Here is a 13,999-nt window from a genome sequence, read left to right as displayed (position 1 = left end):
TAGCCGCGCGGATCGGTGGAGAGGGGTTGCAGTCCGCGGGGTGCGGGGCACGACAGATATCGACGACGCCGAGGGGGGCTAGTGATGGAGCTTGGAGGGCGACTGCTTTTGCTTTTGGGGCATCTAGATCCTCTTCGGGGTTTCTGCCATGGATTTGCAAGGATCAAAGGCGATTTGGGGTTTTGAAGCATCTCTAATAGGGAGAGAGAGAGAGAGAGATGACGCTAGAGAGATGGCGGGAAAAGTTCCCTCGCAAAGCGAGGACCTTTTAAACGTCATTTGACCGTTGCCCAAATCGTGACGTTTTGTGCTTTTTGACTACTCGTGAGTTTATTATGCTTGCTGCTGCTGCTGCTGTTGTGGCTTCTGCATTGAAATTTAAAAAATGATTATCGAATTTACGAACAAAAACAAATTGATTGATGAAGGACACAATTGCGCACTCTGGCACATGCATGAATGCTAATTGGGAAATGATATAAATAGTTCTTGAACTTTAGTTAATTGTATAATGTTATTCATGAACTTTTAAATGGTTCAATACGATCTCTGAACGTTAACTCATTTTGCAATATCGTCCCTGAATTTTTGGATTATTTGATATAGTTCATGTGCTTTTGGTATATGCCAAATTTAGTTTTTGCATTACATGAAAATGCTCAATGTTGTTTATGAACTTTGATCATTTTCATAAAATTCATGAGCTAAATTGAATGCATCAAAAGTTCAGCAACCACATTGAATAAATTAAAAGTTTGAGACTGCAACGCATATTGGACTAAAGTTCATGAACTATTAATATCATTATCCTAAATTAATTTAAAAGACAAATTCTACATCGTCCTTTTCTTCTCTTGGTTTTTCATTTATTTAATATGAAACGATTACCAACATTCTCTTCTAGTAAAGAGTGAGCAAAAAGGAACTACTTGAATCGAGAACTTCCTGGTCAAATCAAACGAATCGGTTTTGGGCAATTTCCGGGGGCACCGATCCAATTCCCAATTCCAAATAATTAGAAGTGATGATTTTCAATCTGGTTTATGATTCTATATGTAGAACCACCCACTATAACTGTCCAAATCAAATTGACTATTTTTTTAATATATATTTTGAAAATCTAACAAAGTTTAAAAAAAAAAAAAACTAAAAACCATCAAGACTCTGAGACGGTAGCTATATCTTTGAATGTTTACTAGTTAGTTATATTTTTAACCTTTTACTCTATCTTGCTAATATGCATACATGCATGAACTCCTTTTCAAAATATTTATTAAATGAATATTAGTTTAGTAATTTAGCATTGGATCAGTCAACAGAAACAAGGCTCCTTTGGACTTTATATTAAGAGGATAAATTGAAAACTACATGGTTTGCCCAATTGCAATGACCACCAAACCAAAACACGGGACCTCTTGTGCAGAGAAAATTACTCAATTGAATCCCATACGGTCCAGTAAAAAAAACACACGGGATCGGTTTCATTGGCCCATCAGGGAATCGATCCTAGTGATCCAATTCCCTATTTTTGGGTGAAAACCAAACTGTTCAGGAACCGATTACCTCTATTCTTGGTCCTACTATTAGCAAATTTCTCGATTTCCTTCATGTCTTGAACGCCATTTGCTAGCGTTCCCGACATAGGACCAGTTTAAAGACTAACCAAGAATATGATTGGCTATTTGATCAACCAGCCAATATTTTTTTAGGCCGAAACCCGATTCGATCCACGAGTTGCGGTAGCTGCTGTACTATCAATCGGATTTTTGTACTTAATATAATCTTGTTAACCCGACACTGCTCCTTGAGTGAACGGCGTTCGTGCCAAATTGCCTCCACCGCTCCCCCGGCTCTCGAGTTTTGATCTATCGGGGAAGCCTTAGTTTCGAGTTTCCTTTTCTTTTCTCCTTCACTGTTTTCGTTATAGTCACCTTATGAGATATCTATAAGATATTTCAGCAGTTTTGAAATATTATAAACTATTACTTTTATAATGATTTTTTATTGTTATCAATTTATAACGGTTTTTGTCTGCTATTAATATAAAACGGTTTTGTAATATTTTATAACAATTATGTAACGATTGCATAACGATTTTCTAATGGTCATATAACGGCTTTATAACGTTTCATTTATTTTTACATAAACTCGTTATTATCTTATAACGGCTATAAAATGGTTATTTTCTTCTTCAATTACCAATTTATTTATAACCATTTCTTAACGGCTCTTTTTTTTCACTTACTTATATATTTTTATTTATTTATTGGGTTATACACATAACGTTGTTCTGTTCCTTCTATTATTTAATGTGGAGTATAGAAAAAAGGTCTGTTGCATCTTAGGAGGAAAGTCGCCGAAGCTATGCACCAAGTTTCATACTTTAATGAGGTGAAATTATCTCTAAGAACAGTACTTATATGCCTTAGACATTTGTTTTGTCTTCTAATATTTTTTAATGTATTTTCATCAAATATTATTTTTGTCATGTCGTCTATTAATTTTCCAACAATCTTAAGAATAATTACCTTATAGATTCCAAAATTGGAATTGCGGCTGCCATCATTGATGTTGGGATTGAACAAGAACTTGAAAATGGTTTTGAACAAGTATCACATATTCGTAGACGATTTGTCGTGGGACATGGTTGAGCATCAGTACAAAGGATTTTTGGTTGTTTCAGTAAGGTTATTGACTGTCACAGTAAGGTTATTGACCGTCAGGAAAATCCTAATTATTTTATTCTATTGAGGTGGCCCCAACTGTTGTATACCTTGGGAAGAGGCCACTAGCCACTAGGAAGAGGCTCTACGAGGTGGCTAGCCTATTGAAATCGATCATGAGGGGCTAGGCTTACTTGCTGGTCACCGTGTGGATTGACATCATATCTACGATCAATGCCAACGGTGTTCTGCCATCTGATCAAGGTTAGTGATGACTGTTGAGGCCATTTTGATTGTTGCTGAAGAGGATGTGAATTCGGGGGAAAAAGATTTGTGCATTTGAGTTTGATTTGGCCTGACCGTTGGTCTTGTTAGAAGTGGTCATCATGGCTTCGATGTTTGAAATTTGTAGTCCTAGAGTGTGGTTTAGGTCTTGGATAGTGAATTTTGCGAAAGAACACCATGGAAGTACTATCACTTGGAGATCCTCACGAAGCGTATTTTTTTATTAAGTGGCAATGTTATGAGATATATTTAATCTGTGGGTTAGGACAATTGGCTAGTTGCAGTGGTCTTGTCCTGCTCTGTGGTCAGTTATAAAGGCCTCCTTATGCTTTCTTCATGTGTGCTTTTCCAAGAGAATTTAAGGCCAAAAAACTTGACGTTGTACTATACTTAGGTTATTCGAAGCATGCTCGGGCAACCTGTTTTTTATGTAATTTAACCTGGATAATTTGATTTCTGTATATCTAGTGCCTTGGTGTTAGCGTCCATGATATACCGATGTTTTTGGTCATGGTGGGTAAATTGACTGCCCTCCTTGGTTACTAGAAAAGTAAGCATTCTTACAAGCCTATTATGCACGATGATATTTACTGCAGAGATCATTAAGTGCTTTTTATCAGATATTTATCAAGGACAAAAATATTCAGCCTATTATTTATTTTATTGGCATTGTTTCATTTTTTAACATGAACATATTTTATGTTTGATAGTCAATACATTTAATATCACTTGTTATGACATGATGAATGTTTGTATATGATGCAGGCTCTAGCCATGAGCTATTCTGCATTTCGGATAGATATTCCCATTGTTAGGGATGACTCATTCATTGAGATTAATTTGTAATATGACGATAAGGCATGGAAGCCTGGTTAAAGCCTATATGTTTCCCACTCTTTGGGATGCCTCGCTATAAAATAATTATGGCATTTTACATGGTGGATTTTCCATTGTATTAGAAGAATACGGCGATGTTTAGTGGATCTCGAATTAATATGAGACAAAATCCACAAATGAATAGATGTCCTCCTTGTGGAGGTGTTGTAACATAAAAAGCAGTTGAATGAAATTGTGGGGGAAATGACAGTCCTGCTAGACCAAAAATTGACTTGGTCGAAGCAGATGATTTTGATGATATAATTATTGTATCCATTTCCCAAGCCAAAAGAAGTGAAAGTAGACTCAAGTGTTACAAAGCATTTATGTTAAAAACACAATGCTTTATCCTCCTACTCTCTAGTAAGGAAGGAGAAGAAAATATTTATCTTGGTAATTGAAGAACTACTCAAGTTCTTGAGAAGAATAAAATTTTCTCTAACTTATATTAAAATGGAGGTTGAGTAGTTGAGAAATTCCTTGGGGTATGTTCCTATGGAAATAAAATGACACGTGTGTCGATATTGTGATTGCCAAAAGGCAATAGCCATTGCAAAGAATAAGATTTTCAATGGTAAAAAGAGACACGTTCGGTTGAGACGTGATGTGATAAAATAATTCCTTAAAAAAAGGAATTATATCGATCGATTATGTTAAGTAAGAAGTGATTTTGACCGATTCTCTAACTATGCATCGAGAGGAATTGGACAAGCCAATTGAAGAAAATCAACAGTGATGGCAACCCAACTTATGTGATTGGTAATCCCATAAATTAGGTTCATATGGATAATAACAAAATATTTGTTGATCTAGTGCACCATTAAAAGAAAAAAAAAAGGTTGTGTCCCTACTAAGGTGACAATAGTGCAAAATTGCAAGGAAAAAGCGGTTAAGCTAGGCTCTTAATGAAATTCTAGAGCCATTATTAGTGATGTATTAAATTGTAGGATACACTTGATGGAATCACCAATATAAGTGTGGAGCCTATGAGAATTATTGACGATAGTCTCTAGAGCATAAACCAAGCACGCGCATGGCCTATTAGCGCAAAACCGCATTGAATAGCAAAGTTTGTGGGAGTGTAATGTAATTTGTTAAAATTATAATTCACAAAAATAAATTATTGAAATTATTAGTTCGTAGAAGTTTCAAAGTTCACCAATAATTTCATGAATTATATTTCATTCTTTTTAAGGTTGCTTCATAACCTAACAAGCACCAATTCCGATGCATTACTCTCCAATAACCCACCATTATTCTATTTTTGTTTTTCAAAATTTTTTGAAATATGTGGGGGATTGTTGAATATTTTGGTATTTTAAAAAAATTGTAAGCTACTAATTTTTGTAATAATTTTTTACCGTTATCAAATTACAACAATTTTTGTCTGCCGTCTCAAGGCTCTCAACAAAGAATCCTATTCCAATATATCCGTCAGGACTTCTGAAGCAAGGGCTGCGTTGTGGACTACTCAACTTGGCCTTCAGCAAGACCCGAATTATGTTTCCCTTGCAGATTTGGAGAGGTGTTAGCAGCAAACCTTCTTGGACCTGCGCTCTAAAGAAGAATCATTTTTCAAGCAAAAGTCCAGAATTAAGTGGCTTAAGGAGGGCGACAGCAACTCTAGATTCTTCCACCATTATGTCAATAAGAGACAACTAACAAATAGAATCCTCTCTGTCATGGATACTTCGGGCATCCAAATCATTGAGCGTGAGCTTGTTCACCAACATTTTGTAAGGCACTTCCAACATCTCCTCCCCGCAAGTAGTGCACCGACGACCCTTGGTTCGGGCGATCCAGGAGATTATCCGGTTTCCCCTCAGTGCTAACCAGGTTAGCTTTTTTGATCATTTTGTTTCTGACTTAAAGATTCGGGACACCCTCTTTTCCTTGCCTAGAGGCAAAGCGCCTGGACCTGATGGTTTCACAGTGGAATTCTTTAAGCATAACTGGGAGACAGTTGGTCGGTTGGTTACAACGGCAGTGAAAGACTTCTTCGTCTCGTGTAGGCTCTTAAGGGAGATTAACAACACTATTTTGGTCATAGTACCAAAAAGCCCGAATGCGACTTCTGTGGATGACTACAGGCCAATCATCTATTGCAATACCATCTACAAGTACATCACCAAAGCTATGGCCAATCGGATTACATCAGTTCTTCAGGATATCATTGGGCATTTCCAAAGTGCTTTTGTTAAAGGCCGACGAATGAGGGATAATATCCTTCTAGCACAGGAACTCTTCTCAGGCTTTCACCTCCACCCCTACTCTCCTAAGTGCGCAATCAAAGTAGACTTCAAGAAAGCTTATGATACAGTCGACTGGAATTTCCTTAAGACCGCCCTTCTCGCCTTTGGATTTCCTTATCATTTGACTCGGCTCATCATGACTTGTGTGAGAATTCCTAAATTTTCCATTGCCTTGAATGGGGAATTACATGACTTCTTTGCTATTGGGCATGGACTCCGTCAGGGGGACCCCTTATCCCCATATTTGTTTACTCTGGTCATGGAGGTTTTATCCGATATTCTCACTACTCGCTCTTCCAAGCCAGAGTTCAGATATTTTTGGAGATGCAGAGCAACAAGAGTCTCACACTTATTCTTTGCGAATGATGTCTTCCTTTTCTGTGAAGCCGATTTGCCTTCGATAAAGCTCTTTAAGGATGGCCTCCAAACTTTCTCAGAGTGGACTGTCCTATGCCCAAACACAAACAAAAGTTAGATTTACCTTGCAAGAGGATCTTCTTCCTTGAGCAACCAAATTCTCATTGCCCTTTGTTTTTATGAAGGGAGCCTACCGGTTCGCTACCTCAAGGTCCCCATCATCACTTCCAAGATCACCAAGGCGGATTGCTGCATTCTAGTCAACTGCATCATAGCGAGAATACAATCTTGGACTCATCAATTCCTATCCTTTGCCGGCCGACTGTAATTGATCAGGTCAGTCCTTCATGCCATCCAAGCATACTGGGCTAGTGTGTTCATGTTACCTATGGTTGTTTTGGATCAAATTGAACAAATCCTCAGGTAATTTATCTAGAAAGGCCTAGAGTTGGGAAGAGAGGGTGCAAAGGTGTCTTGGGAGGATGTCTGTTGCCCAAAAGAGGAGGGGGGCCTTGGTATCCGTAGACTTCATGAATACAACAAGGCCGCCATGCTAAAACATATTAGGCTTCTGTTTTCAAACAAGAAATTATTATGGTGCAAGTGGGTTCACTCGACTTTTTTAAAAGGGTCGAATTTCTGGGTGGCCAAAAAGCCGACATTGTGTTCATGGGCTTGGAAGAAGATCCTCCAACTCAGGACTGACTTTCAAAGCTCCTTCTACTGGAGGATTGGGGATGGTCGATCAGTGTCTCTATGGTTCAATAATTGGCACCCCAGGGGTCCCTTGAACTTCTATTTTTTGGATGTAGCCATTTATGCATTTGGTCTTACTAGGCAGGTGACAGTGGCAGACCTGTCCACCATCCATGGCGACAAAATCAAGATGATCTTGGATTCTTGGGAGGATCCCCTATCGATCCTTACCCAAAACTCAAATCATTTTAGCTGGAAGGGGAACTCATCTCACCTCTTCACGGTAGCTTCAGCTTGGGAGATTACTAGAAGGAAGAAGAGTCGGGTCTTCTGGCATGTATTCATCTGGAGCAACTCGATTGTTCCAAGGTACCAACTAAACCTTTGGCTTATCGCCAAACGCAGGCTTCCTACCCAAGCTCTATTATTATCTTATGGTAGGATAGATAGTGCCTTATGTAAGAATTATTGTGGCCCATATTATGTGATTTATTATATGGTTTAATAATGATTGAAATGCTATAAATAATATTGGTTATGAAAAGGTACGACTCTAATAAAACGAAAGGGTATATCGCTTTGATGGAAGGCACCTTTTCAACGAACGTATAAAAGAGTCCGGTCCTCTCTCCACCCACATATGAACAACAACAACAGAAAGAACTATTCTCTCCTCCATCAATTGAATACATTAAGGTTTAGTGGGTTAAGGGAGAGAAATCGGATTTCTTCATTTGGTTCAAGATCATTGGGTTTTCTACAACGATCATCATCAAGCATAGCGCTATGGATAAAGGTTTGTCTAAATCTATTTGTGAAAATCATGAAGATCAAAGATCATTGATTTGTTATGAATTTCCACATCAAGTTTTATATGATTTGTGTCTAACACCTTATGCCCCTTTTGCAATGAGGTACCCGATTCTATAAACCACTTATTTTTTTAATGTCGCATCACTACTGGCATCGCCTTCTTTTGGGCCGTGAGATGCAACCTCCCATGGCGGAATAGATCATGGGCCGAGAATCTCAATTGGGTCTTCTCCTTTCTTACCGACAAAGACTTCTATAAGTGCATTGCCCGGTTCTCTTTCGGTGCACTTTGCTATTTTATTGGAAAGCATAGGAACAATATCCTCTTTAGAGGAGAGACCTTGGCCATTCCAGCAGTGAAGAATCAGCTCTTCAAAATTGTCAGAGACAATGCCATCACTTTCAGGTGTGTGGACGATACATTTAGAAATAGGAGGCTGCAACGTAGCTGGGGCATTGATCTGATTATCTTCTCTACTGGGGACTTTTCTGATCCTGTAGGGCCCTAGCTTGTTTGGGTGTTACTTTGATGCTATCCCTGCACCCGGCTTGCTCCTTGGAGTTTTCTTCACTTTTGTCATTGGTGGATTCGGTCTGAGGTTTGGGGGTCTTTCCGGCCCTACGTGGCCTTCTCCTGCCTCTTGTTAGTTCTCCTTTTGCCTATTGGTTTAGGCTGTTCTCTGCTTGTTGCTCCGCTCTTTGCAAACTTCTTTTGCATCCGGCTCCCTTCCACTCACTCTGACTTATTGTCTTGTTTAGTGTAAGTTTTGTGGCACCGAATCTTGTGTATTCATTGGTTAAAGTTCAATATATTCTTACCCTTAACAAAAAAAAAAACAAAAAAAACAATTTTTGTCTACCATTAATATAAAACGATTTTGTAACGTTTTATATTGTTATTTAGCGGTCATGTAATGACTATATAATAGTCATATAATTGCTTTCTAATGTTTTATTTATTTCTACATAAACTCTTCATTATTTTATAATGGCTATACAATGGTTATTTTCTTCTTCAATTACCAATTTATTCATAATTGTTTCTTAACGGCTCTTTTTTTTTTTTTACCTATATTTTGTTACTACAAACATAATTGAAAAGTGATATTAATATATCAAAACCAAAATATTCATATTTCTCTTTTCCTATCCCGTTACGTATTTATCATTTCTTTGTTTGGTTACACATATAACATTATTCTATTGCTTCTAATATATATTATGATATACAGAAGATTGTCTCTTGTATCTTGAAAGGATAACTGCTAAAGCCTTATGCATCGAGTTTCATACTCCGAGGCGCGAATTTATCTTAAGAACAATGCTTGCACACTTGTATTTATTTTTATCTTCTAATCTTTTTAAATGTATTTTCAATAAATATTATTATTTTCTTGTCATCTAATATTTTCCACAACATTACTGGTTCCTGATTTTCCTGATGACGGTTCCTAGGCTCAGGTTCAAAAGAATGCCTCCGTTTCCGACTGAGACTTACTAGGTAGAGTAAGATCGAAGTCCGAGCGCAAGGAATGACATGGAGACTTACGATTCCTGCATTGAACCAGATCAGAGGTGGCGATCTATTGCTAAACTCGATGAACACGTGCTTTCGCAATGTGGAATAGTACATGAACTCGGAACTAGAGGATCTGGTTCGTGATCTTTGAGACAGCAGGAGTTTGGTACGTGAAACGATCTTCTAAACAAAGCTCGAATCTATGACAAAGCAACCCTCTTCCTCGCGCATGTATAAAGCAATCTCTTCATAATTCTCAAGTGGTAGAAGGTCGCACCATACATATTCAGTGAAAGATACGGGACGCCGGAAGCCTTGCAAACGCAGCCAGTTGATGCCATATATGGAATTATCTTCTTTAGATTAACGAGGATGCTTCATTGGACATGGCAGGCATGCTCGGTTAGACGTCTAGATGCCTTTCGAGGCTCTGTTCGTCCTCTTCAGGCCCAGCACGGTCAAAACGATCCCGAGGTAGTCATAGTGATATGACGACCGGAAGAGCTGCAGCTTGTGATCGTTCCAAGGCGGGAATCTGAACCAGAAGTCGACGAGGAAGCTTCTTCTCACCACTGCTTTTTGGTGGCTGAAGGTGTCGAAGGAGAACTTCCCGTGATATCTGCCCATCCCGCTCTCACCAATTCCACCGAATGGGAGAGTATCGGCTAGATACTGACATATACGCAAATTGAACGAAAAAGTCTCTTCGTTAACATTTCTAAGACCTTACTGAGAAACATTAACGTAGACAACTACAAGCCCCAGCAAAAGATGCTTGATTTTCTCTTTAAAGACCGACAAAAATGCACCAGTAGCTTAGCTATTTGTAGACGTCATATAGGATTTGGAGGTAAACCTGAATGATTGCATCGTTGAATACGATGCTCCCAGACGATGTCTTCGATACCATGCTCCTCCTCAGCGGCTCGTCTTTAGTGAAGACATAGATGGCTAACGGCTTAGGCCTTGAGTTTATGAACTCGATGCTGTCTTCTATCTTGTTCAGCTGTCAAAACAAAAATAACGTCATACCAGATTGCACCAGCGTTGGTATTCAGCTGGCCACTGATTGCTCGACGACCACTTGATTTTTGAAGAAATGGCATAAAACAAATTGATGAATTTCTTTTTGGGTTTTACGCATCTTACGGTTACAATGGGAAGTAATGGGCCGAAGATTTCATCCATCATGATTGCCGCTTGAAGTGGAGGATCCATCAAGATCGTTGGCTCAATGAACCTGCATATGTACTTAGATAATCACTGCACTTGAAATTGATCATCTGTAGGCAAATTTTTCCCCTTTTTTTTTTTTTTGGGGGGTCGAATTTTCCCTGTACTTATATAGCATCATTAATACACAGTTTCTTCATTCAAAGCCTAACTGAGAGTTCGAGTTGGAGCAGAAAAGGCGATGTGGAAGAGACGGCTTACAGGCTCTCTTCATCCATTGATCCCCCGTAGACGATAGAAGATTTGACCAGAGGATCGAGTAAAAGGCTCCGCAATCTTAAGAAATGATGCTTATTCACGATTCTCGCAACACTTTGCGACTCCCTTGGACTTTCCCCAAACATCTTCTTCATCACCACCTTCATCAATTCAACCTGAATAGAACAGGAAAGAATGCAAGGGAGATAACATCAGTATCGCCAAGCAAATAAAACATCGAACACCTAAGAAGGAAATAACAGATCATCATCAGCATCATACCAAAGCGGAACTGAATTTCTTCTCCACTAGGACATAGTCCACTCCAATGCATGCTTGTCCCGCTGAGAAACTAAATTTCGCCCCAAGAACTCTTTGCACAGCCACCTGATAATTAATAGGACAAAAGGAACTGAAAGAGATAACTTGCAAGGTCATTCTGGAATCAAGAAAAAGCAAAGTCACCTTTCTGTCGAAAGAGCTGGAGAGAGTGTCTATCACGGCAGGGCATTTTCCACCAAGCTCCAGAGTAACGGGCGTTAGATGCTCCGCTGCTGCCGCTATGACTTTCCGTCCTATCCGGGCACTCCCTACGAATTTCAGAAGCCAGAAAATGCTAAACCATCCATAGGAAGGCTTTGAGTCAAACATGAATATTGGAGGAGAGATTCTTCAAACAAGGGTGTTTTGAACCTGTGAAGAATATTTTGTCCCATTTTTTATGCAGAAGTCGTTCTCCGATGCCAGGACCACCTTGAATGACTTTCACAGCTTTGTCGTCTAAATAATAAGGAATAGCATTGGCTAGAAGAGAAGAGCATTCCGGAGCCAACTCTGAAGGTTTCAAAACCACGGCATTGCCTGCAGCTAGCGCTCCTATCAGCGGTTCCAAGGATAGTCCTACAAGCATTAACATATGGCCAAATATCATCAGGAACCGAGACTGATTGATAACCGCGACATATCACCCAGCCGAAAATTAATCAGCCTTCATAAGTTAACCTTCCAAAAACTACAATCCTCACCGATTGGAAAGTTCCAGGATGAGATTACCAGCACTAGACCAAGAGGCTCGGGAAGAATCTTCGCAGTAGTGAGTAATGCGATTCTTGGCAGTTTAGCCTATCAATAATATACAAAATCTTAAGAGAATGTTATCATGTTGTATGATCTGCAGTATAATAATAAGCATATTGGTTTGATTATGTCGATGTAATTCAAGAGGAACCTCAGAGCCCGTCGGAATGCTAGGATTAGCTGTTCGAGACTATCATTTATCACCATATATAACTAGCGACATGTTCCGTTCTGTGAATGTTACAAGGAACGCTCTCCAAGTGCACACTCAGCATTCCTCGTGAGCAAAAAGTGCAAGCCCTCACCTTATTGCCGGACATCCATCTTTTCAAGCCGTCCAATGCATAGTTCACAGACTTTATCAAGCTTCCTATCTGCAGATATAACCGTAAATGGATGGTCATTCCTCAAAATGTCGGTGAACATAACGACGCCTCTAAGGACGAACTCCACAAATGCAAAGCCACGAAGAGAAACCCTAACAAATGTCGAGGGGGCGTAAGCAATTGTTTGCAAACGATACACATAATCTCCACCAAAAAACTCAAGCTGTTAGATGCAGCGACACTACATTAGGCCCGCTAAGGGTCCCGTTTCCAAGTTTTGTTCCATAAACCCAGATGATACACTAAAAGAACCTGTCACCGTTCTCGTTCGGTAATTTGTCTTGATTATAGTTGAGAATATTTCAGTTTAGGCTACTTTAAGTATCCACTTTGTCACGTATTTAAGTGAACACCATGTGATTACCGACAAATTTATCCCAAATTTTTACGTTGATCGAATGCTAACGTGTTCGTCGTCTTCACTCAAATCTTGGGTGCAAATTATCTACTGAATTTGCACTTCTCTCAGTGCCTAAGCTTCGATGATTATCCTATATGTTTGGGACAAGGAGACCGTCCCATTCAACTGGCCAACTAGCACCGAACACACGCAGCGACATACGAAAAAGAGATGATCGTATTCATGCGGGTTATTTCAGGTTTATATCACCTCAGGCACTACATATTTTTCGGAGATTCAGTGCATAAATGAATCCCTCATTAAGAAGGAAGTGCCGCCAATGTAATCCGGGTTCACCTCATCCCTGTAGGCCTCCGCAGGATGCTTGCCCAGGTCCTGATGGAGGGCCCTGAAGATCTCCTCCTCTCTTTCCCTGAGGAGTCGAAGCAACCCTTTGAGCTGTGACTTCCTCCAAGAGGCCTCCATCGTCCTCCCGCTCCTGTAACACTCCCTCATCTCCTCGAGCTCTCTCTCCATCTCCTCCAGGGCCTCAGTTTCCTCTTCCATGTCTCTCTCGATGAACTGAGGCCTGTGTGCTGTTCTTCTTGGCTTCTTGGAGGGTCTGTTTATAAATGGAAATGCTACTTACCCCTACTGACCGTCTTCAATTTCTCCATCCCAAAAGGGCACGGAAAGGACGAGACGAGAAAAGAAAAAGAAAGCAAGAAAATCCGGGTCGCATCCTGCACCATCTCCGTTCTTCACATGCATGATGTACGTCTGGGCGAAAGAAACGCGAGGAAGGGCGCTGAAGGCGGTCAGAGTAAATTCATGACAAGGACGGCTCGACCCGGTGTGGCACTGTACTTTGCCCGGCCTTGGTGTTCGTGTAGCTTCGTCCATTTCGCGTTGGCCTGTCCGTCCGTCGCTGTCGTCTGATCTTGATGATGGTAGATGTAGGTGCGTATTTAAGGTGGCTCGACTTCCAATCAGATCTTAGTTCGAGAGAGACGAGACCGAGACGTGAAAGCGAGCTGCGCTGTGAAGAACCAGTGATTTGCACTAAGTAAAAAGGTTACCAGGCATCATTCGGTCATCCTCGGAGCTTCTAACTCGGCCAAACGGGAGGGGTGGCAATCAGAGAAAATGTTAACGAAGCAATTCGACAATGCCACATCAAAGATGTTTAAACAAAAGGAACCTATACACGAGGTGATTGGAACAATCGGGATAGATTCTTTGTATACACAAGTAATCTTAACCTCGATATGTCAATTCATAATTCTGATCTTCAAAATAATGTT

The 13,999-nt window shown here is 39.9% G+C and overlaps 1 protein-coding gene across 1 annotated transcript; it reads right to left on the bottom strand.

The window, feature by feature from the left end:
• Window positions 1–9,529: 9,529 nt before the first annotated feature.
• LOC104421521 (aldehyde dehydrogenase family 3 member F1) lies at window positions 9,530–13,439 on the bottom strand. The gene is made up of 10 exons (XM_010033494.3): window positions 13,053–13,439; window positions 12,275–12,343; window positions 11,918–12,014; window positions 11,586–11,792; window positions 11,358–11,482; window positions 11,175–11,279; window positions 10,896–11,068; window positions 10,611–10,701; window positions 10,318–10,467; window positions 9,530–10,133 (listed from the first exon to the last, which is right to left on the bottom strand). Exons 1-10 carry the CDS (start codon window positions 13,260–13,262, stop codon window positions 9,873–9,875), a joined length of 1,488 nt encoding a protein of 495 aa, XP_010031796.1. The 5' UTR covers window positions 13,263–13,439; the 3' UTR covers window positions 9,530–9,872.
• Between the last annotated feature and the right edge of the window lie 560 nt (window positions 13,440–13,999).

The sequence above is a fragment of the Eucalyptus grandis genome, chromosome 10, assembly GCF_016545825.1.
Source record: "Eucalyptus grandis isolate ANBG69807.140 chromosome 10, ASM1654582v1, whole genome shotgun sequence".
In the NCBI taxonomy this organism is placed as follows: Eukaryota; Viridiplantae; Streptophyta; class Magnoliopsida; order Myrtales; family Myrtaceae; genus Eucalyptus; species Eucalyptus grandis.
The sequence above is the reverse complement of the archived record's forward strand: the minus strand, read 5'-3'. Positions and strand labels throughout refer to the sequence as shown.